This window comes from Triturus cristatus, chromosome 5_2, assembly GCF_964204655.1.
Source record: "Triturus cristatus chromosome 5_2, aTriCri1.1, whole genome shotgun sequence".
Lineage (NCBI taxonomy): Eukaryota > Metazoa > Chordata > Amphibia > Caudata > Salamandridae > Triturus > Triturus cristatus.
In genome coordinates this window covers 789,890,041-789,914,505 of record NC_140588.1, presented here as the reverse complement: position 1 = coordinate 789,914,505, position 24,465 = coordinate 789,890,041, and the positions used below count along the sequence as shown (strand labels likewise).

Here is a 24,465-nt window from a genome sequence, read left to right as displayed (position 1 = left end):
CTCAATTCTTCGATGTCTGCTTAAGTTCTTTTCATTTACCCCACAAGCCAATCATGTTTAGAGTGTATACTGACACTCCCTTCTGCATTAGATCCTCCTCATATCACCCCTTTGCTCCCAGACCCTTCTCTTAATCCAAATCAGTCTCAAACCAGACACCACTACTACCCAGGCCAACCTCACACCATCCCCTACCACAGACCACTATGCCCTACTAAATAGATAGGACTCTACTCTCGGAGATTACATTCCTTTCTTCCTCAAATCTCCTCCTGTTCAGGACCTTGAAGTTCCTAGAGCGCACCCACTGCTTCCACCGCACCTCTCCTAACCCTCTCTACTCTTATATAAGATCCCAAGAAAACTCCTCCTCAGCTGTTCAAACACTGATGCCCTTTCTCCCAACACAACTGTTAGGGAATCCGTCCCATTCTCTACCCAGCTTAGGTCCCACTCCTCTAGCCCAGATGAGAGGACCATCCTTCCCTTGCCCGCTCCCTCTTCTGCTTCCGATATCAACTGCTACCCCACCTCCCTCAGTATTTTCCAGTACCCCCTCACACCATTCCTGCCAACAATATGAATAGCCTCCAACATACTCGACCTATAAACACTTAAATCAACCCTCTAAATCTCGTACAAGTCCCCACCAGCTTCTCGCCACTAAGTAAGTTCATTCCATACAACTACAAATGCATGCTCCACAACTGCAGATCACCAGCCAATAAATCTCCGACTTGAACCTCTCACATAACTTCAACCTTCTATTCCTCACTGAAACATGGCTATCCGACTCCTCCAAGCACTAACTTGACCTCCGGGTCCCCAAAGGATTCGCAATCATCTGCCAAGACTGAAAAGGGAAACAAGAGTTACCTTATCCGCAGTACTTCCTTACAAAGGAAAATCTTACAATCAACCAAAGCACTGAGATACAATCGTCTCTCTGTTGAGGTGAAGACACAACATAATAAACCCACATTCTTCCATATAAACCCTTCCCCACCTGCCCTGGGGAGCAACTATCTCTGTCAAATATTTGATGGAGTTTATTGCTGAAAGACTGATGAACAACTCTAACCACATTTTTCTCGGTAACTACAACTTACGCTGGAGAGACCTTTCCGATTCAGCAATGTCCAAACTAACTATATCCTTAAACAATAATCTCAAACAATTCTGTCTCTCCCCCACTCACAACAAAGGCTCTATCCTCAACTTCATTGTCACCAATAGTGACCTCATTGATTGACCTTCTATATCTGTGGACTGGTCAGACCACTTTCTTGTATCTTTCTCCTTCCACTGAACTAAAACCTACTCAAGCGGTCAACCCCCCCCCCCCCCCAAAAAAAAGTGTGGAACAGCAACTTCTAAGCTCCAAAATTACAGTTAAACTTCATCCCTCAAACGTCCAATGACACAACAGGACTACTAGAGAACTTCACCTCCATTCTGACAGAATACAATGATCTTGCTCCTATAAAGCTCAAAGAGCCCCACAACACTCCTCAAAGCAACTGTTCTCCAAACATTTATTAGAGGAATGGAAGACCCTTAGAACCATTGAACGTGAATGGAGACAACAGCTCACAAAGACATCCTTTGAACCCTCTGGCATCAGAGTAAAGAATAGAAACTACATATCTTCGAAGCAAAGGCGGAATTCTTTAGAAGAGAAATAAGGTTAGCAAAAAAACAAAACAAAGAAGCTTTTCAACCCCAGACAACTTCCCTACCAACAAAGGCCTGCAAAAACCTCTCAGACTTCTCGGTTAATAAAATTGAGAAATCCATCTCAAAACCCACCCATATCCTACCACTAGACAAACTACCATGTATAGCTTCAGCAGAAAGGTCATGCTTTGCACTGATAACCTAATCCACACTAGAAAACACCATCCCAGCACTGAAGCCCTCCTCTCACTTCGCAGACCTTATACCATCCAAAACTCTTAAATCTTTTCTTGCTCCATCCCTCATCCCCTAATATATATATATATATATATTTACACACACACACACACAACTCAGCCTTAACCCAAGGCACAGTTCCAGGTTGCCTAAAAGCAGACCAGGTTACTCCCTTGCCAATGAAAGCCGATGCGGATCACTCCAAGCATGACAACTTCCACTCTATCTTAACCTTCCTATACTGGCCAAATTCATGGAAAGCTGCACAGCTCAACAGTTCAGCTACCACACAAAGAAAAACAACCTCTTTGATGACCACTAATCTGGCTTTAGCCCAGCAGCTGCACCAAAACCCTGATGCTAAAAATCAATGAGGACACCCTCCGCATAATGGAAAGTGGCACTTCTGTCTCCTCATTCTCCAAGACCTATCAGTGTTCAATACAGTCAGACACTCATCTCCTAGAAGATAGCTTGGGTCTCAAAGGCACTATACTGAACTGGTTCAAATCCTATCTTTTCAACTCTCAACAGGTCAAGCTTGCCAACTCTCATTTGATCTCCACGCTTCTATGCCAAGGAGTACCCCAAACCTCAATCCTCTCTCTCACATTATTCACTCTCTACGCTGAGCCCCTGTGCACCCTCCTTGAAAACTCAAGATCTTTTTTCATCTCTATCCCGACAACACTCAGCTATACAAAAATGTATTCCCTCCAGAAGACTTCAATCAATCAATCAAATAATTTGTAAAATGCACTACACACCCGCAAGGGTTTCAAGGCACTGAGGGTGGGGAGAGGGGGGTGCTGTTGCTACTGGTCGAACAACCAGGTCTTGAGTTGTCTCCTGAAGGTTAGAATGTCTTTGGTTTGTCGTAGGATGAGGGGGAGGGTGCTCCAGGTCTTGGCGGCGCGGTGGGAGAAGGATCTGCCTCCGGCTGTGGTTCTACGGATGCGTGGGACGGTAGCCAGGGAGACTTAACTAACCTTTCTAGAAGAGTCTTGGATCTCAAGGGTGGATGTCTCTACACTACCTCAAACTCAACTCCTTCAACATTCTCTCCCCATCACACCAGCAAAGGCCCTGCTAACCACCTCAAAGTTACTTGGCTCTAACCTGCAGCTTGTGGACGAATCAAAATTCCTGGACCGCACTTTCGACAACACCCTCAATTCAAACGTCCACATCATCACCACTGCAAAGGGTGCACAGTTTCGAATCAAGCTTTTCCAGTCATCAAACCACTAATTCCAGCTGATGACTTCAAAATAGTAGTCCAATTGGTCCTCTTGAAACCAGACTATGGCAACTCACTTCTTAAAAGCATTCCAAAGATCCAGTGTGCCCCGATGACAGCAGCCCTCAACTCCACTGCAAACCTGGCCTCACATACAAGATGACATGACCACATCAACCATCTCCTCTCTAAGCGGACTTCCAACTGAAGAAAGCTGCACTTTCAAACTGGTCTGCATCATCCACAATTATTTCCACGATTGTGCACCAAACTACATCACTAATAAATAGTTATAACTGCCCAAGGCTTAAAACCCAGAGCTTCAAAAAGTCTCCCAACATTTGGAATGTCCACCTTCCATCAGGACAAACCTCTCACATCTCTCCTTTAAAAGAAAACTTATATTTCTTCTCATGCGGCAACACTTGCCTCGAAAATCATGGTTATGGTAGACTAATCATGGACTTATGCTAACTCCCCTCCACCTAGAAGTCTAGTCTTTCACCCTCTATGTCACATCCTAATTGAATAACTTCATATGAATGTATATGTTGTACACGCACTGTTCCCTCTAAACACGCAGGATTATGCATGTTTCTATGGACGATTACCTGTGTAAAGCACTCCTGTTACCACTCGGGGATTGCTCACGCATGTTTTTACAGACTATGTATAGTTGTAATGTTACAGAGCTGTTCATTTCTCATGACGTTGCCCTATGAAATGTGCTATGATATCCATTGGGGTCTGGTTCACGCAAAACCAGGCCATAAATAAATAAATATTAATATTTATTTCACTTATGCAGGATTACTGCACCAGATCCTCCGTACAACACTTAGGCCCCTATTATAAACTGGGCAGAATAGAACCTTGGGTGAGAAACCACTCCTCCCAATCAAAACCACCCTGATGTTCTTGCATCTGGATTTTCCAGGGATGGGAACACCAAAAACAATATTAGTGACCAGAAAAACTAGGCTCTAAGATCACAAGGCTAGGATTGCCAGTGCAACTTGGACCGAGTCCTCTTCAATAGCATGAGAGGTGTAGGGAACACTCCACTTGCCAGCCCACGGCCTCTGCTCTGGCCCAACACCCCCCTAGCTACCCCACTGCCACCCTGCACCCACCCTCTTGCTTCTATTTGTCACCAGCTTACAGAATGTAGATACTACTTGTGGATCTGGAGCGACATGTTCCCCATTCCAGAGACAAATACTTGTGATAGCTGAATTTTTGCGTGGGATACCAGCAAGAAACTTTACTCGCAGGGCTATTGTGTGGCCTGAAATACATTCGGACACCTTGTAATTGAAGCATTATAGGCTGTCTTAAGCTAATGTAGAATGAGGTAAGGAACCTGTTAAACAATGGCTGCTAACACCATGTAAGACCCCACTTGGCATTTCTGCACTGGTTTCATATTCAGGAAAGAATAAGGTTTAAGAGCTTGTGTCTAGTACAAAAAGACATTTATTAATTTCAACCAAAAAGTATGTGCCACAGACTACAATGCCCAGCAAACGACTCTAAACATCTGAGATAGAAGGCTGCTAATTACTGACAGCAAGAGATCTGCAGGAGGGACCTTCTTGGTTCTGGCATGAATAGCAAGAATTCGTTGCCTGCTGCTATTCGTCTGGAGTTGTGTGTTTGAATTAGATTATCTAAGTCTCAGAATGGCCCATACTTTACTCCTCAAAGACAACTCTATGATCCAAGATCTTTTTTTAAATATTATTATTTAGGCCCATCCCGAATAGATACCTTTACCCTGCTCCCCGAGGGGGAAGAGGTAGATTGTGTTAAAGCGGTAGACATAAATTAAAACCAAATGCAATCCCTTGCACCAGCACCCAGGATGAGCATCTGAAACGCTGTAAAAACTTTTTTTTTCACAGCCTTACGAGCTCTTTTATGATCCTAAGCCCAAAAAATCCTCTAAGGCATTTGTCTTCCATTATTTATAATTGTATCCGTAATGTAGTAATTAGTAGCCTAAAACATCAGTTAAAACTTTAAATTAGTAACGTGTATCCTTCTTTAATACATAGCCTCTATCTGAATGATCAAGCATGTTGTAGCATGCAGGTTTACTTAAAAGATGTGTTGGTTACTTGTTACAGTGCATTACACTAGTATAGCAATGTGCATATCTTTTGCACTACTTCAAACATCATGCTCACTCAAAAAGAACAGACGTTACACACCTCTCAGGGCACACCAAATGTATAAAACCACCTGTTTCTCCATGGACAGAGATGCAGCCAGAATGGTTCCAGGTATTTTATCCACATTCCTTCTGTACTATTCACTTACATAATAACTGTATTGGGAAAGGAGGCATTACAAGGGTTTAGAACGTATGATGAACCTGGCACAAGAAATCTACTGAAATCCAGTTTTGAATTTGAGTAAGTGTTCAACATCTGATAAGATTCCTTCTCCCTGCCTCATGTATTATTGGGCGACATCAGCACATACATGCCATCACACATAGATATGACAACAATAACGAAAACTGTAGTCTTCAACACACTATCTCGGTTGGTACTTGTGCCTCTATTGAAGGAGACAGAATAATGCTGCAGAGCAGAAGCAATCTAATTTCAGTGTCTTAAGAGCTGTGGCTGGGATCTTGAATGCAGGTCACATAACTGTTGATCCCGTGTGTGGAATTGTTCTCAGATGCATGAATGGTGTCACATATCTTAGTTTTTTTAGGTCATGCATACAGTCTGTTTTTAGCTGCCTGTAATATAAGACCTATAGTATACGATGTCAATACTTACTGTGTGTCTTGGGTAAGCTCATTGCTTATCATTGGTTGGCTTTCTTGTCAGTCCTGCTTGCATTGCTATTCTAAAATGTTCTCCTCTCCTGTGTTTGTCCCTCCCAAGCGTAGCTTCTTCTGCATTCTTTTGATACTTGACTTCACAAACAAGCCTTTCTAAATCCTTCTATCTAACTCTTTTCCCCTCCAGCCACCTCCTCTTTACTCATCCCAAACCTCAGCCTACTCCTATGATCTCCGAATTACACTTTATAGACCCCTCCCTCTTCTATCCCTTTCAATCTAACTAGCAGACTCACATGTCCACTGCTCAAATTAATTTCATATTTTCCTATACTAATTCCCCACCAATTGTATTTGGGTTCCGAAATAGCGTGCTACCTGCTGAAAAGCACTTCGACCCCTCATCAGGGGTAGTAAGCGCTATATAAATGCAATTACAATTTTGGATGACGTGTGCTTCAACAGCTCAAATCAGGGAACATTCTTTCTTTTTCTTTCAGCAGTACTTGTGTTGTCTTGTTCTCCCCCATATGCTGTTTCCGCCCCTGACACCCCTAACGCCACAGCTCGTCTGTTAAAGCACAGCTACAGATACATTTTTGCCACGGTTTGACTAAAGAGCACATTTCTTTAGGTTGGTTTTGTTTTCTCTCCTGTATTTCACATGGTACTTGAAAGTCCAGGCCTTGGCACACAAAGAATTGGCTGCTGTAAATCTGCTCCTTAGGCTGGTGCAGAACATCAGATGGCCGGAGCATTTGTCGAATTGTGTGGAAAGGAAATTAGACCTTGGCAAGCCTTTATTATCTTTATATTCTGTTATGGGTTTAAACACTGCATCGGTTGTTCTGTTTCAGAAGTACTTGTAATTAGCTCTCTGCTACTTTTAAGCTGGATCACTCACAAAACCTTTTTTTAATTCTGTTAAGAGGTTCTTGCATAAAAGGTATTTAAAAATGAACGAGCCACGTTATAAACATTGCAAATATTGAATTTCATGTTCAGTTTTGAGATACCTGAAAAATGCGTTTGCTTTTCCTCCAGTATTTGAAATTTATTTCTTTAAATTTAGCTAGCTTGGCACTAGAATTATAAAAGGTGGCATCTACTGGGTTTGCCAATGCTTTTCATTTTAGTTTGCTAATCACGGTCATTTAGTCCAAGGTACATCTTTCTTAAGTTTTTAAAATGAGAAATGTATTATCTCACCTTGCGAGTTAATATCACACAACTTTCCTCATTGTATTGACATTGGAAAGATGAAATGCTAACTAGGTGTGCCCAGTGTGAGTGCTGAGATCCTTTGCATGTAGAGCTTGGCAACAAGCACCTTACTCACCACGCTAACTTACCAATGTCAACGTGTTAATGGTGTTGCGTTTAATTGTATGACCAACCTTGATAGGGAATTTGTGAAGTCAGTGAATTTATATGGTTAACTAATGTGTTGGAAAATTTAATTATTAACATTAAGTTAAAACTAAACATTGAAGAACACCTACCTGCTAAACACATACATAAATTGCTAAGAACACACCACAGAATAAGACACAATTCCTCTCCTATGGGGTGGAATTGGGTATGGAGAGATTTGTATGCAAGCTGTGCTAAATAGTCAGGTTGTAAATAATTTTTTGTTCAAGACTTATTAGTTTTGCCCAGTTATGTGCTTGGTGGCAGTGCCTATTAGAGCCTCTTAGGCTTGGCATCTTTTGTTGTGTTTCCCCTGAGTTTCTGCTTGCTGACCTCCTGGTTTTGACACTGATTTTGCTGGTGTAGTGTCTCTGTGCACTTTTCTCACTGCTGATCAGTTGTAAAGTGCAAGTGCTCTTGTGGTAAATTGAATTATGGATTGGTGTTTCCATGATTGGATATCTGATTTACTTGTTAGTCCCTAGTAAAGTGCACTGACTTTACCAGGGCCTGTAAGGACTCCAACAGACAGGAGATCGATCTGCAACATGTGTGACTTAGAGGGCCCCGACGACTCCTGCACAGACCTCCGGAACAGACGCCTGCGGACGCCGTGCTTTCGGAAGTTCCACGAGAGGTCGCCGATGCCCTGCATTTCTAAAAGGTACTGTTTGCAGGTCTTTCTGACACTGTAGCTGGCCCACGACACCGCGGTCAGCCAGAACGGTATGGATTTATTTGCTCACGATGCCTTGATAGCCCCGGACGGAGCTATCGACATCAAGGAACTGTTTTCAAGTATATTTTGATAACCGAAGATTTTTAAGTACTGTATTGTGGATTTTTATCGTTTTTGGTCATCTCAAGTATATAAAAATATTGGATATTTTTCAAAACTGGTGTGGTGTCCTTTTGTAGTGCTCACACTGTATTACTGTTGGTTATGTGCAAATGCTATACACACTGCCTCTAAGATAAGCCTGACTGCTCGTGCCAAGGTACGAAGGGGGTGAGCAGGGGTTATTTTAGGACTGTAACTCCCTTATCCTGACTAGAGTGGTGGTTTCTGTCTGGCTTTGGCACATGCCCTAGCCCACCAAAAATTCAATTTCTAACAGAGCCCTATATATGAACCACAATTTCATGTATTCAGTAATCTCAGTACTAGAGTGCCAGGCTGTGACAAGATCAATAAGTGACCCTCTATATCTATTGCTGGCTCTCACAGGCTTCTTAAGTGCAGAAATGCCCCTCAGCATTTCTGTAATGTTCCTCTAGTGCCCTTCAGTGTTGTTTCTGGGTTTTACTGCACACCACAGTATTTCTGTTAGACTCCCACCAAGTGCCTCGATAACTTGGTTTTCAGAAGGCACCTCAGTGTGTCAGACTATAATAACCCCAGAACCAGTACATGGACCTCGTGTTGGGACATACCTAGAGATTGTATCTCAACTTTATGCTGTGACAGAAGGAATAAGAAGATAGCACCTTGTGGGCAGCATGCAAGGGTGGCTAACTCTGCATGTATATCAGATTGGTGAGCAACTGCCTTCGACTGGCATAAAAGTCAAGTTCTGTATTCAGCCACTGCCATGCTCTCCAGCAACAACTGCTACTTCATCGCCTGCACTTCTTGAAAGCTACTCAAAATGACTGTAACCAGTGAACAACAAGTAGCATGTTCTAGCTGCCCTTCTTCATTGAACATACAAGACAAATACACAAAGAACTGTGGTAGTGTAGCATGAAAAACTTGGGTAATGGCATAGTCTTCCAAAGGATCTTGAGGGTATAGTTTTCAGGATGTGAAGTACAATACAGTATTACAAATTTTCTAGTATGCATGTTAAACATTTTACTGTAATGATTTAACAAGCTGGACCACATTTCAAGTTGGAAATTGAACAACGTTCTGCTGAAATTATACTTGGTGTTGCATCAGTAGCCCAAGTACTTTTATTATCAGAACTGCAGCCACTCCAATGTAATCACACATTTGCACAAATATTTTAGTCAGCTCATCTCTGATCAGGCAGAATGCTGCAGACAAGTGCAACTGGTGTAAGGACAGGAGAGTCAAGAAGCCATTCATCTGATTCAATTGTATGAGTTCTTGCAGTGGAACAGTGAACATGTTAGGCCAAAAATTTAGGCTACAGAGGCGGAAGAAGCAGGAGAGTTCTAGATAGGTGGAGGATCATTTGCTCCTCAAAAAATATTTTTTAAATTAGTTGATTATCTGAAAAAAGAAAAACCTACTAATTTGGGGGGCTGCTTAGCAACACAGTTTGTCGCCATTCAACTGTCTAGCATTCTTATGGACCGATAGGTCTCATCCTCATAGCTACTCTCAAATATTGTTCAGCCTTTGGAATTTGGCATTTTGAATCTCAGTCCTCCACATTAAATCATCTAGCTGCTGGTACAGTGCCAACAAAAAAGTATTGGGAGGGCCATTTTGGAAAGTTATTGACCAAACACTTGTAGGTCGGGAGGTAGTTATTGAAGTTATCTTCCTGATTTATTAGAATATTCTAAGTGTAAGGGATTTTCTATGAGTGAATCACATGATACCAGCTTTACCACTCAACTTGAAAAGATAAAATGAGAAGCTATTGGTTACATTTATGAAACTTAAGACACGTTTGCGGTGTATGTTCAATGGCATCATAGAAATCTGTGAGTTTGAAAACAGATATTTATTTGTAACGACACATTACATGATATCGGGTAGAGCGCAAACTGAAACTTTTTTTCTCCTTCTCATTGCCAATTTCCTTAAAAACTGCCAGGTACCTCCGGGAGTGATGCTTAGGACAAAGAATTTCTGTATATGTCATAGGCACTGTGATTTGGAACGTTATAGTCCGCGTGCACTGCATCTTTAACAGCTTCTACTTTCTTGGTCAATTTATTTAACTGTGAATTGTACTGCATTTTCACTGTTTCTTTGAACGTCAAACCTCTAAGTTCATTTTGCTGTTTCAACTCACTTAATTGCTGTTGTAAATGTTTGTTCTGTAGCCGCAAGTTTGCACTTGCTTTTTTCTCCATATACACATCCTTGTTTAACTTGTTAACAGTTTTTGATTTTTCATGCAGTTCTTCCTGTAAAGCCTGAATAGTTGCATCTTTTTTCGCACTCTGTTCGATATAGAAGGCATAGCATCTGGCCTTCTTCTTAGATTCCAACAGTTCTCTTTGTACATTTTCAAAGTCTAATTCTCTCTGTTGTAGTTTAGCTTTCAGTTCTGACATCTCGCTCTTCAGTATGAACAGCTGCATCTTATCCGATTCTTCGTCACAGTGTTTATGCATTTCTCGTGGCAAACATTCTTTTTCCTTCGGTTTTGAGATAAAGAGATTGGTATTTTCGTCTATTCCGCTCAGGAGGTATGCCTCTCCAAAGCAGGCAACTGTGTCCCCACCTCCCTTTGATAGTTTTATGCAGACTGGAACTTTTACAGAACATTTTCGTTCATGCTCTCCTCCAACCTGCTTTGCAACGTTTTGAGAGAAGTTCAGCTTTTGTTCATCTTTAAACTTTGAAATGTTGTAGATTTCTCCAACTCGCTTAGCTTTTTTCTTGGATTTATTTTCACATAAGAACGATCCGAACTGGTGGGGATGAGATGAAAACTCCTGAATAGTGACATGCGGGGACAAAAGTCTCTCAACCCAATGTTCTTCCTTGGCCATCATAGTTAATTTATCCTAATACCTGCAATTTAAAGAAAAGGAAGTTACACATTTGTAACATAGGTTTTCGTGATCTATAGACTCTTTCCGATTACCAACCAGCAAGGAATCCTTGATTGCCAAGAAGACGACTGGAATTCTGTTTTATCAGCTCAAAAGGAACAAAGTAGCTGGAGGATGCCCAAATGGTCCCCAATAAAAATTCAAGCAGTTCATCTCTGGATTGGATGCACTTTGGATAAGAGATTGCGGAAGAGGGTTGGCAATCTCAAGGAGTATAGAGATCAAAAGAACCTATGCAACAAGTAATTGTTTCTTCCTCTTGCGTCATGGTCTCCTTTCAATTTTCAGAATTTAGGAATAGATGAGGAAACATTGTAAGACAAGGCAATGATTGGAGTAAATAGGATGTGGAGGAGTCTAGCCACATCAGGCATCCAACCTAGAATTAGTAGTTCTCCCGGAGTTCATATTAAAAGCCTGTGCAGGGATAGCTCAGAGGAAAACGGACTCTTGGTGCAGATTCACAACAGAGGCAAAAACTGAGCTATTGCCACTGAATAGCTTGAATGTTACTAGGATTTTGCAGCCAGCAGAAAATTAACAATTACCTTTTACTAAAACCCAGAGATACTGGACTCCATTTTACAAAGATTAAAATATTGCAGGTGTTTTTTTGACAGGTCTATAAACTTTCATCATTTGAAGATCTGGAACACGCATTTTTAAAATCAACTCAATGCAAATACAAAGAGGCTGAAGTTACTGTGTAGGCCTTCATGGTGGAAGGAACACAATCCTTGAAGAGTATAGGATATTTACAGCTAGATTATGTCACTGTCGATGTGGTACAAACATGCTGAAAGACGTGTATACTACTTAAAAACATGCTATAAGGCTGAAGGTGTCTCAACTTTCTCCCAGAAGTGGTCATCTGTATCATTAGCAATCAAGGTTAAAAGAAACCTATAAACATATCAACTACATCAGGGTTTCAAGCAGTAAATAAATCAGCCATAGCCTGAAGCTTTCTTTTAATAACTCCTATGTTGAATGGTTCTTGGTCAATAGATTTAATACAATCTCCTAATAATTAACTTAGATCAACTTCCAAGCCATCTATGGATTCAGGAAGCGCAGAGGAACTGGATAAAGATGAAGACGAAATTTGTGATGAAGAATAGCACCCACCAGCTCGATTTAACAACCTATGTTCTGGATGCAGCTTGAGTTCAAACTTGTAAGAAAACAAACTAATCTTTTTTGAAGGCTTGAGAGACATCTGCAAGCCAGAGATGTTACAAGAGATAGGTGCCACATGCTTGTTACTTTTAAAGAGTAAAATAAAAAGGCCCCACCACCAAGAGGAAAATGATTAGATTCTAGAATAATATAGTGAAAACGGTTCCTCCCACTCCAGAGATGCGGATTTCTACTCTCCACAACTGTCCAAAAAATAAAAAAGCTCAACATAGTTATTGGATGGAATTATCTTAGCCTCTATCACAATATGACAGAAGGTAATCATGTCTGAATCGATGACCTTTCATTACTCACAACTGTGGAAGACCGCGATTTGGTTTTGCAGTGTTCCATTTTTATATGTACCAAACACAAACTAAGTTCCTATCTCAATTTCTCAGATTTCCTTTTTTATAGTTTGAGGTATATCATCTCATACCTTCAGTAAGGAAAAACTATGCAATGATGGAATATAGAGTTTCAAGAAACTGCACATTCTCCGTCAGTACTTTTCATGGAGCAAGCAATGCTCTGTGCTTAGCCAGTGAGCAGAAACTATTATCACTGCTCTCCCATCTCCCTTAGCATATTGTATGCCAATTCTGCATTATCAAAGCGGGACTTCTTATTTCTGGTCCTCTGGTATTTCTGTAGGTCAATTTGCTGAATTTGGTTTTGCAGCAAATCTATGGTACAAGTTTTGTATCATTTGCTTTTGATGAGAAGCTTTCAAGGAAAAATCCCTGTGCAGCTACTAGTCTACATAGATCATCTTATTCACCTGTGTTCAACATGAGTATCCTTAGTGACAGCATATCCTGCTTTGTGAATAGAAGACAACTTTTGTGCTTTTCAAAGTTGAGTATGTCTTTAAGACACCAAGGTAACAAACAAGTTACTTCTCAATCCTCATCTCTATACCCTGCTCTAGACAATAGTCGACAAGATAGTCATATGTAAGAACTTTTGAGACTTTGTCTCATTGACACACGGAGCACTGCTATAATATATATTCTACAGAATCTCAGCTACAAGCCCTAGATACTGATTTCTAGAATTGCCAAAGGCAATCTTCAGTGCTGGAAGTCAGTCAAGTAGGATGAAGAGCTTAAAGGTCTCTTATGGTTTATCTAAAATACTTCCATGTAATCCCCTAAAAGCGAGTACACTAGGCACATTAGGCTAGTGATCCACAACTGAAATTAAGAAGGCAGAATGAGAATTTTGAGAAGGTGACAAACGTGTGTCTCTGAAGCTTTACTGTGATAGCTTTTATACCGCATCCTGTACAGAGTCTCACTTTGTCAGTGACAAAGCAGACTGGTGTTTTCTTCTGGTACTGGATATGTCTGAAGAATTAATTATCAATTACCTTTTAAATCAGTGGCGTAACGAAACTTGAGGGGGAGGGGCTGCAAATTGCATGGAGGGGGGCCCCTCTCCCCGGCACAACACCTATTACATTTGCTTAAGGGAGGCCCCCTGGAGCTTGGGCCCATCGCCCCGCAGGGGCTTTTGTTACGCCACTGTTTTAATTTAAATCCTATTTTGTGAGCAACCCAGAGAGAACTTAAGTAGCCCTTAAAGCAGACCAGAATCTTTCTTTAAAGAGCTAAATTATATAAAATAAAGCGTAACAGAGAGAAAAACAAGTAGGTGAACACACTTGCAATTTTTCCTGTTTAAGTGGAAATTTAGTAGGCTTAAAGTGGCTCACGGGTCTAAGCAGAGGGGGAAAAACAAACTGTGAAGCCCTGTTGGTACAAGGCATTTATAGATCCCATTTGGAGGCAATTAGTGGTCCTTCCCCATTTTGAGCTGATAAAATTAGTTTTTCTCTCTCAACAAACGTAGAATATCTGCTAGATGGAAATATGAAGGAGCCAGGATTACAAAAATATTATTTACAAAGCTGGGTCGAAACTAACTTCACTCAGTAGAATAACTTTGAATGGCACGGCATCATGGATCACACGGCTTGTAACAGCAAAAATGAAAATAGACATGTTTGTATAAAATCCCTTAGTTTACTTTAACGTTTGCCATAACCACACCATACTCGAAGGACGAAGGCAGTGGGGATTTTTTCTCTTTTAACTTCGTATGGCTTTTTATCAGCCAAACTGTTCACAAAACAACCAAATAATAATGTAGAGAAAGCAAGGGAGAAGCAAAACAATAATAATAATTTAAAAAAAAGCCAAAATGAAAATAAGTGACCGGCAGGATGATAATTAGGCCTCATTTCCCACTTCTCAGAGCCGAAATATGGGGCGTTAAGATTTGCCAAAGCACAGGAAAAAACAACATGAGGTGGAAGGGCAATTAAAACGGTTAATGCTCAACAGCATAGTGGACAGTGCCTAATTTGTTAAATGCATAAGTGCCGGGCCAAGAGCTTTGCTCTCAATCCCGCAGCCCAAACGATCGAATGCGGGTGTGCTGAATACTAAGGCAGACGTGTCTCGATTCCATATCACGCTTCTTCAATCTACTACCAGACACTCCCTGCCTCTTTACCTCACTCTTTCAAGTTCTTTTTCATTATTGCTTCCATTCCTTTTCACCATTTTTACATCTTTGTCGTCCTCCTTCATTCCACCTTTTCTGTTTTTCTTTATTCAGAACATCCAGGATATCGATGCATAGATTATCAAATTTAGCGGCACAAAAACGTGCACTTAGTGGCATAATAACAGAAATTTAGGGGCATTTAAGAGTCAATCAGTTACACATTGCCTCCAAGTTAAACCTGTCTGCTCTGTGCCATAGCTACCAATGGGTTAAACTCTGGTTTAGTTAGTTACTTGAGTGGTTCACCTTGACAAGAATTGTGATTATTACACAAGGTGCGTACTTACACATGTCAACTAACACTCTACATTTCTTATAGTTCTGTTTTTTCCACCATCTAAGCCATCACATTACATGTCTTGCAAAATGCGTGCAAAGGCTTAGAATAAGAAATAGTTAAACGCCCTAGAAAATCATTATACTTTCCCGAGCAGGCCCCTGGCAGCATGGGGGGAAGGGGGCGACTCTTCAGGGGGCCCCTACTGAGCCCATGACCAATATCTGTGCAATCTGGGAGACACCGGAGTACATCATCACATTCTGCAGGAGGGGCACAACTATTTTGGGTATAGGCTGGCAGGATGGAGTACAGTGTTTTGGATGGTGGTGAGGACGGGGCACTTGTGCCGTGGGTGGGTGTGAAGGGATTATTGGGGCCCCATTGCAGGTCCCACTTCGTTTTGAGCAACAGTGGGTTGGAGGACCTTGAGTGGCGAAGTGGTGATGGGGGACCGCTGCGGCCCCAACTTACTTTTGGGCATGTGGTTGTAGATTGGAAGGGGCACTTTCAGTTCAAAACAAAAAACATGTCGGTTAAGGTCTGAAAAAAGGCTGCATTCGTTGGTAGGTTCTTCAGATGTAAAATATTCAGAAATTGAATGGAGATGCAATAAATGTATAATTGATTTGAATCCGCTGAATATTGTCTAAAGAAAAGGAGAGAACCCGAGCAAGAGGAGAGGATGTGGCGTTTGGGCCAGAGATGCCAAATTGAAACCGGGGAACCAGGTTTGAGTCACGGCGTCGGCTCAATAAACATCCTGTATTTCTGGGATTGGTGCCAAAAAATAAAAGAATGTGTCCTTGTTTAATGTAACTTGTGCTCATGCAAAGTGCTCCAATACCTTTGTTTCGAGTCTGCGCTATCTAAATATAACTCTGGGGATGATTAATTGCCCCCCCCTCCTTTTGTGCTGCCAGACATGGTGTCATTTAAATAAAACTTTGACCAAGCCATGCTGTTTTTCTGTTTCAGAGACCATCCCCATGTCTATCGCCAAGGCTTATCCCTACCTGGTGTGTCCTCAGGAATATGGGCCTCGCTGGCACATATGCCTTCTTGGATCTGGTATTCTGGGCGCACAGCTGAATTTCTTTTACTGCACAACCTGATATGTACCTTGATTGTTTTATGTTTTTTCCAGTCTCGATAGAAAGTTATTTACACTAACATGTCGTGCTTCTATGAAAGGGAAATCTGTGTATCAATAAAGAATGTCTATTGAATTTCACACCGGACAGATCATAGGCAAAGCTTTGTGTTTTGATTTCTAATTTATAACGAGGAAGCTTCATATATACACATGCAGTTATTGTTTATTAAAAAATTTGCTACCAACACACATACAGTTTCAGACTTCTACTGGCGAGCAACTTCCAGGCAGGGTTGTATAATGGAACAACTACCACTTGAACAACTACAGTCTAAACAACGACTCCTTAACCACTATATATATATATATATATATATATATATATATATATATATATATATATATATATATATATATATATATGTCAAACAAACAGAGTTGCCTGCAGTGAGGAGCCCACACAGGTAGGTTGCTGTTGCCAACTACTTTAATGGAGAATTGCATCACAGGCAGTTGAAAAGAACTTCGCCTTAAATCAAGTCCTGCCCCTGCCCGACGCGTTTCGTGCGGAGCACTTCCTCAAGGCCCACCCTTAACCCTGAAAATACACTTGCCACCCAAAAACCCATACCCACCCTAAACATGATCTTTCCACCCAAAAATCCAAACCCACCCTAAACCCTAAAAATTCTCTTTCCACCGAAAAACCCATACCTACCCTAAACCCTAAAAATACTCTTGCAATCCCAAAACCTCATACCCACCCTAAATCCTAAAATTACCCATGCCACCCAAAAACCCACAACCACCCTATACCCTAAAATTACCCATGCCACCCAAAAACCCACAACCACCCTATACCCTAAAATTACCCTTGCCACCCAAAAACCCATACCCAAACTAACCCTAAAAATACACTTGCCATTCAAAAACCCAAACCCACCCTAAAATTACCCTTGCCACTCAAAAGCCCATTGCCACCCAAAAACCCATACTTATCCAAAACCCTAAAATTACCCATGCCACCCAAAAACGCACAACCACCCTATACCCTAAAATTACCCTTGCCACCCAAAAACCCATACCCACCTTAAACCCTAAAATTACCCTTGCCGCGCAAAAACCCATACCCACCATAAATCTTATTACCCTTGTCACTCAAAACCCCACACCCATTCTAAACCCTAAAAATACCCTTGCAATCCCAAAAACCCATACTCTCCCTAAACCCTAAAAATACTCTTGCCACCCAAAATTCCATACCCAACCTAAACCCTAAAGATACCCTTGCAATCCCAAAAACCCATACCCACCCTAAATCCTAAAATTACCGTTGCCACTCAAAAACCTATTCCCACCCAAAACTTACAAAATACCCTTGCCACCCATACCAACCCTAAAATTACCCCTGTCACTCAAAAACTCACCCCCCCTAAACCCTAAAAATACCCTTCCAATCCCAGAAACCCACAACCACCCAAAACTTTAAAAATACCCTTGCCACCCACACTAAACCCTAAAAATACACTTGCCACCCAAAAACCCATACTCACCCTAAACCCTTAAAAATAGGCGTGTGCATATATAAAATAAGCATAATACTTAGCTTTAAAACGTACATTTAAATGTCTTTTTTTATACTATGACTATGCCTTTGCCTTTAATGCATTTACAACAAAATTTGTTGTGGAGCCATTTGTGGTAAAGGCTCGCTCGTAAAACAAATTTTGTAAAAAAACAATCGTGGTAAAGACGTTTTGCCTTCGTTGTAAAGGCTTCTCATTGTTCAACCTTCGTTGTAAAGGCTTTTTCCCTTCAGGCAGAGCTCTTTGCCACAAGGTTATAAAACGAATTGCTAGGTGTCAGAGTTCATCGCCCTCCATCCCCGTTGATAAACATGACTCACCCCCGCAATCCGGCTCTCTTACTTTCTCAGCCCCCAGACGTTCATACGAGGCAAGCGTATCAGGCGCGGCACCTCCCGTCCGCGGACTGGCTCTTTAACACCGATAAAGAGGAAGGGGAAGCACTAATGACGATCCTTGGCTAATAAAAACGGAAGGCGCCGGACAGCAAGTCGTCATCGACCGGAAGCAGGAAGTCGGAGCGTCCGGAGCGAACAAAAACAGAAGCAAAGCTGTTGCCCAGGAGTTCGGGATTCCTAAAGACAGAGAGGAGGACGCTGCGCCCCGCCACGGCCCCGGAGGGTCGTGGCTACAACAGGTGCGTACTCGACTCCACGAGTTTAGAAGCAGGGTGGGCATACGGGGATCCACCGGCAAGGCAGAATTTCGGGGTGGGTTAGGCTAACAAACGTGCTGTTCAACTCCCATACCCCGGATAGACTGTCTTTGTTTCCTGGTGTCAGGATCTTCCCCGCCCCTCACACTATCGGGTGCGTTTCCCTCACCCCCCATCCCTTTACATTCATAGAAAGTGCTCTGCCCTAAAATTGGTTCCTTTCCCTTCTATGTGCCGAGACCAGGAGGAAAACAGGAAGGAGGAGAAGGAGCCGAGCGCCAAGGAGGAGAAGCAAAGAATCCCCTGACGAAGACGCTATTACATAGGAGAGACTACTCTCTTCCCCTGCAGTTGGACCGTTGGTTCTTTAATAAAAAAAACCTTAAGCATCACCTCTATGCTGTCCAGTCTCTTGAGTGACCCCGCAAAGCCTAACACTAGGAAATATTATATTAAAAAAATAAATAAATAAAAAATGTTTAGGTGTGGCACGCCCCAAAGAAATGTATTCTTAGGTTGTTTGTTGGTTCTGGGGCCCCGAGTCAGGTCTACTATGTCTATTGTTTTTTCTCGTTATCCTGTTTTCACCAAAATGTTTTAATTTGTAAATTTTTTGAACCAGGAACTTAAATATATTTAGGTCCAAATTTACAAAGATTTTCTGTCGTGGTTGCCCGACGCAAAATCCTTACATAGAGCCAAATTTAGAAAGATTGTGTGTTGGGGTCGCATCACCATTTTGATTGTTGATTTGCGTAGCTTTGTAAGAAAAAGTAATGCAACGCAACGCACTACACAGTCTGGAGTTACTTTCAGTAAGGTATGCATTTAACCTCTTCGATGCTGATGACGGAACGGTTCCGTCATGCACGCCGGTTGGGCTGTGCTTATGACGGAACCGTTCCGTCATGGCCCCGCCCGCGCTCAGATCTTTCAGCACTGCGCGGGAATCCGCGCAGCGCTGAAGAGGTTAATAGGTGGTGCAAAGGCATTCCCATGCATTCACCCATGGATTTTGATGCAAACACATTTACACTGAGACATGGGTTTACACCTAAATGGTGTACCTGCCCGAGGCTGGCATAATGAGCAGAAATACCTTTAGTTCCCTTTCTTGTTCCTTTTTGCATGCATGCTGCATTTTGCAGCACACATACAAAGATGAAAAGCCTCCAAGGATAGTTTCCTGCACAAGACTATCCTGACCATAATGCAGACATCCTTGCCCCATCGCAGAAGGGTGACTTTGTTGGCACATAGCAGCTCTAAGCGGCCAACCCATTGAAAGAGCAGAACTGTGCATTTCTTTGAAGAGATGGCAGAGTTCTCCTTCTTCAGGTGGTGCAATACAATGCATTGACTGTGCTTGATGTGCTTCTTTGTGCTAGTTCTTTGTAAATCTGCTTCTTATTGACCGGTTTACCAAAAAAAGTAGCATACCTGCACCGTTAGAAGTATTCCGTGAATGGATGCAAATTTACTACTTTTTAGAATCCATAAACATTGGCAGTAGTGGGCTTGGAAAGCTACACCAGTTTCAGGTTTTCAGGCATAGTACTGGCCATCACACACCCAAACAGTGAAGGGACAAATGCTTGCAAACAATCTTACCCACTGGCAATCCCTTGGGGTAGCAGTCCAAACCATTGTTTTTCAACTACTGTGCCACTCTAGACAAAAGGCTTGATTTAGGATTTAGCAGACAGAGTAAAGGCAGACAGGGTGACTAAGGACTTTACTGCCTTTACTCTGCCAGTCACATTTATAGATGCCTGCCAGCCCAGTGGATATTTCTATATATTGGCAGGAACCGCCATCCTGGCGGTTCCTGTCAGTGTAGGAAAAGTGTAACTGACAGCACCATCAAGTATGATGGCTGGAAGTCAAAACCTAGCCAAGATTTTTTATTTCTCAAAAATAAACTCCAAAAGCTGGAGTTTGTTTTTGAAAGAAAAAGAAAAAAATGGAGTGGGAGTCAATTTTCTTTTTTTACTGTTTGGTGGTGACGGTCAGTTAAAATAAAAAGCCACCTGACCATCCACTCTAAACAGGGCGGACGGTCAAATGTTACTTTAGATGGCACCTACTCCGTTGGGCCATCAAAGGAAGTTTTACACCGACGGTAAATTTCACTCAGTCAGAGTAAAACCTGTGATCCACCGACTCAAAATTGGACGAGCAGACCTTGAGTTTGGCGGACAGGCTACTTTGTCACCGTTGCAACAGCGGACCTGCCACCAATCTCTAAATAAGCCCATGAAGCCCACCCTTATGCAAATCTGTACTAACCCTGCTCCTAATGAGAACAATCCAAACCGAACCTTGGTCAACTCACAAATTCACCCGGTGGCCCATTGCTTGTTTAGGTGGAAATATGTGATGGACGCCCCCGAAGAACAAGTTACTTACCTTCAGTAACGATGTATCTGTAAGAAACATTAGTTAGTTAGATTCCTCACCTTAGAATATCCCCAGGCGTCAGGCTGGATCCGGAAAGATTTTTGTAGCAATACCCCTTGCGCGTCGCTAGGCGTCGTCTGCGGCTCCGCGTCCGTCGTTGCCGTTGTGCGCTGGAATGACGTCGGAGTACTTAAACGCCACCCTCGCGCGCTGACGTCAGTTCTTGTACATAGCTTTCTGCGCCAGGAACGCAGAGCCATGCAAGAGACCGACACGGGTGCCAAAAAGTCTAGGGCCCTGAACAGGATGGCCTTAACCCTAGATGTCGGTTCGCAGAACGGGGAGGATGGGTGGGTCGGTGAGGAATCTAACTAACTAATGTTTTCTTACAGATACATCGTTACCGAAGGTAAGTAACTTGTTCATCTGAAAGAAACACGTTAGTTAGATTCCTCACCTTAGAATAGATACCCCAGCAATACCAACCCCGGTGGTGGGTCTGCGAACCAAGATCACACCAGAAAGTCCTGGAGAACAGAACAGCCAAAGAAGCCATCTCTCCGGACTTGGCTGTCCAGGCAATAGTGCTTGGCAAATGTGTGCAGTGAGGCCCACGTCGCAGCCTGACAGATGTCCTGCAAGGGAACTCCCCATCCCAGGACAGTAGTCGCCGCTGTGGCCCGGGTGGAATGGGCTCTCAGCCCAACAGGAGGGTCCTTTTTCGCAAAGGAGTAACAACTCTTTATACACAATACGACCCACCGTGAGATGGTCCGCTTGTGTACAGCCCTCCCCTTCTTAGTATCCAACAAAAAGTTGGTCGTCCACCCGGAACTGTTTAGTGCGGTCCAAATAAAAGGACAGCGCACGTTTGGGGTCCAGACGGTGGAGCCTCTCTTCCTCTTTCGAAGGATGCTGAGGCGGAAAGAAGGTGGGCAATGTGACAGATTGCCCGATGTGAAAGGGGGTCACCACTCTAGGGAGAAAGGAAGGGCGAGTCCAGAGGACAACCTTGTCCGGATGAACAGAAAGAAAAGGAGGCTTAGATGACAAAGGCTGGAGCTCACTCACCCGTCTAGCGGAGGTGATAGCTACCAGGAAAGCAGTCTTAAGAGTCAGAAGACGAAGGGGACAATTGTGAAGAGGCTCAAAGGGAGCACACATCAGAAAGGTTAAGACAAGATTCAAATCCCACTGAGGCATTACGAAGGGGACAGGAGGGAACATGTGAGTAATGCCTTTAAGAAAACGCGAAACAACAGGGGATTTGAAAAGAGAAGGCTGATCAGGAAGCCGTAAGAAAGCAGAGATTGCAGAAAGATAACCTTTCAAGGTGTCCAGAGCAGAGCCCTGCTGGGCCAAAGAAAGAAGAAAGAGTAGAACCTCAGAAAGAGGGGCGGAAAGGGGATCCACAGCCTTTGCTGTGCACCATGCCACAAATTTGTTCCACCTGCAGGCGTATACCGATTTTGTGGAGGGACGCCTGGCTGCCAGAATGACGTCACAGACTTCAGGAGGCAAGTCAAATGGCATCAACTGTCGCCGCTCAATCTCCACGCATGGAGGTGGAGACTGGACAGGTTCGGGTGGAGGACCGTCCCCTGCTGCTGCGACAGAAGGTCCTCCTGAAGAGGCAGTCGTACCGGAGGATCGATTGACATACTGAGTAGCTCGGGATACCAGTACCTTCGTGCCCAATCCGGAGCCACTAAGATGACTTGGGGCCGGTCGCGCCTGATCTTCTTCAGCACTCTGGGCAGAAGCGGTATAGGCGTACAACAGACCGCAACTCCACTCGCGACGAAAAGCGTCTCCGAGCGAGTGCCGCCTTGGAAATTCCAACGCACAGAACTGCTGACATTGCGCGTTCTCTTCGGTGGCGAATAGATCTAACCAAGGCTCTCCCCACTGCAGAAAGAGACCTTGCGCCACGTCCGAGTTCAGACGCCATTCGTGATCCATCATGCACCGGCGGCTGAGTTCGTCTGCTCTGGCGTTCAGAGAGCCCGCCAGATGTTGAACCACCAGGATGATGCCCTGGTGTTCCAGCCATGTCCAGAGGCGCAGAGCCTCCTGACAAAGGGTCCACGACCCCACCCCGCCCTGTTTGTTGCAATACCACATGGCGGTGGTGTTGTCCGTGAACACCTGCACGACACTTCCCCGGACAGAGGGAAGGAAGGCTTTCAGTGCAAGCCGGATCGCTCTCAGCTCCAAAAAGTTGATATGGAGTTGAGACTCCGCCGGAGATCAGAGGCCTCTGATCTCCGCCTCTCCCATATGGCCCCCCATCCCAGGAGGGACGCATCCGTCACTACTACGTGCTCCGGTTGGGCTAGGGAGAGGCATCTTCCGCTGACCCAATCGCTGTCCGTGAGCCACCACTGCAACTGTTTCGCAGTGCCCTCCGGTCGGACAGGTTGCCTCGATGCTGGGCCCACTGAAACTTCAGGTCCCACTGCAGAGCCCGCATTCGCCACCTGGCGTAATGCACCAACAGGATGCAGGAGGCCATCAGCCCCAGAAGCCGCAGCACCAACCTGACCGAAACCCAGGATAGAGGCCGAAAGATGGGAATCAGAGCCTGAATATCCCTGTCCCGCTGTTCCGGAGGATAGGCCCGGAACTGCGCCGAATCTAGAACCGCTCCGATAAAGAGGAGCTTCTGGCAGGGACTCAGTGGCGACTTCGGCACATTGATGGAGAACCCCAGCGAATGCAGGAGGTCGGCCGTAGTCTGGAGGTAGGAGACGACTTGCTGGGGCGAGCCTGCCTTCAACAGCCAGTCGTCGAGATAGGGGAAGACTGGAACCCCTGATCTGCGCAGGTGAGCTGCGACCACCGCCATCACTTTCGTGAACACCCGAGGGGCACTGGTGAGGCAGAAGGGGAGCACGGTGAACTGAAAGTGCTCCTGACCCACCGTGAACCGCAGGTAACTCCGGTGGGCCGGCAGGACGGGGATGTGAAAATAGGCGTCCTGCAAGTCCAACGCCACCATCCAGTCTCCAGGGTCGAGGGCAGCCAGAACCTGAGCTAAAGTGAGCACCTTGAACCGTTCCTTCCGGAGGAAGGCGTTGACGCTCCTGAGGTCCAAGATACTTGGTCAAGAGGGCCGTAACTTCCTCCCGCAGAAGATTCAAGTGATCCCCCGACATACGGTGGCACTGCAGTGGCATGGCTGGAGGGGTAGTCTCGTAGGGGAGGGAGTAGCCCCTTCGGACGATTTGCAACACCCACCTGTCCGATGTGATGGATCGCCAGTGGAGCAGGTGATGGCGAACTCTGCCGCCCACTGGCGTGGAATGGGCCTGAAAGCTCGGACTAGGAGGGCTTTGAGGCGGATGCTGCCGAGGTGGATGTGGACTGACCGGCACGTTGTCCTCCAGTACCCCCTCGGCGGAATCCACGTCCGCGTGCAGGTTGGTTCTGCGGCCGGTGGCTAGGCAGACGTGAGGAGGCGCCCCTTCCTTGGCCACAAAAGGGACGAAAGGCGGAAGTTTGAGCCGCGGGCCAAGAGACCCAAGGACTTGGCCGTAGCCCGGGAGTCCTTGAAACGAGCCAGCGCA

General features: G+C 44.1%; 1 protein-coding gene across 8 annotated transcripts in view; it reads right to left on the bottom strand.

The window, feature by feature from the left end:
- Positions 1 to 24,465, bottom strand: part of CCDC160 (coiled-coil domain containing 160) — a 252,281-nt gene that overhangs the window by 91,755 nt on the left and 136,061 nt on the right. For 2 of the 8 annotated variants that reach the window (XM_085607907.1, XM_085607908.1), the window contains one exon: positions 9,974 to 11,088. The exons of 4 other annotated variants lie outside the window; for them this stretch is intronic. In XM_085607907.1, the coding sequence (XP_085464033.1) occupies positions 10,179 to 11,069 (891 nt within the window). In that variant the 5' untranslated portion in view covers positions 11,070 to 11,088 and the 3' untranslated portion in view covers positions 9,974 to 10,178. Of the gene's footprint in view, positions 1 to 9,973; positions 11,089 to 24,465 lie in introns of those variants that run through there. 2 more of the 8 variants (XM_085607906.1, XM_085607905.1) reach the window with 1 other exon arrangement.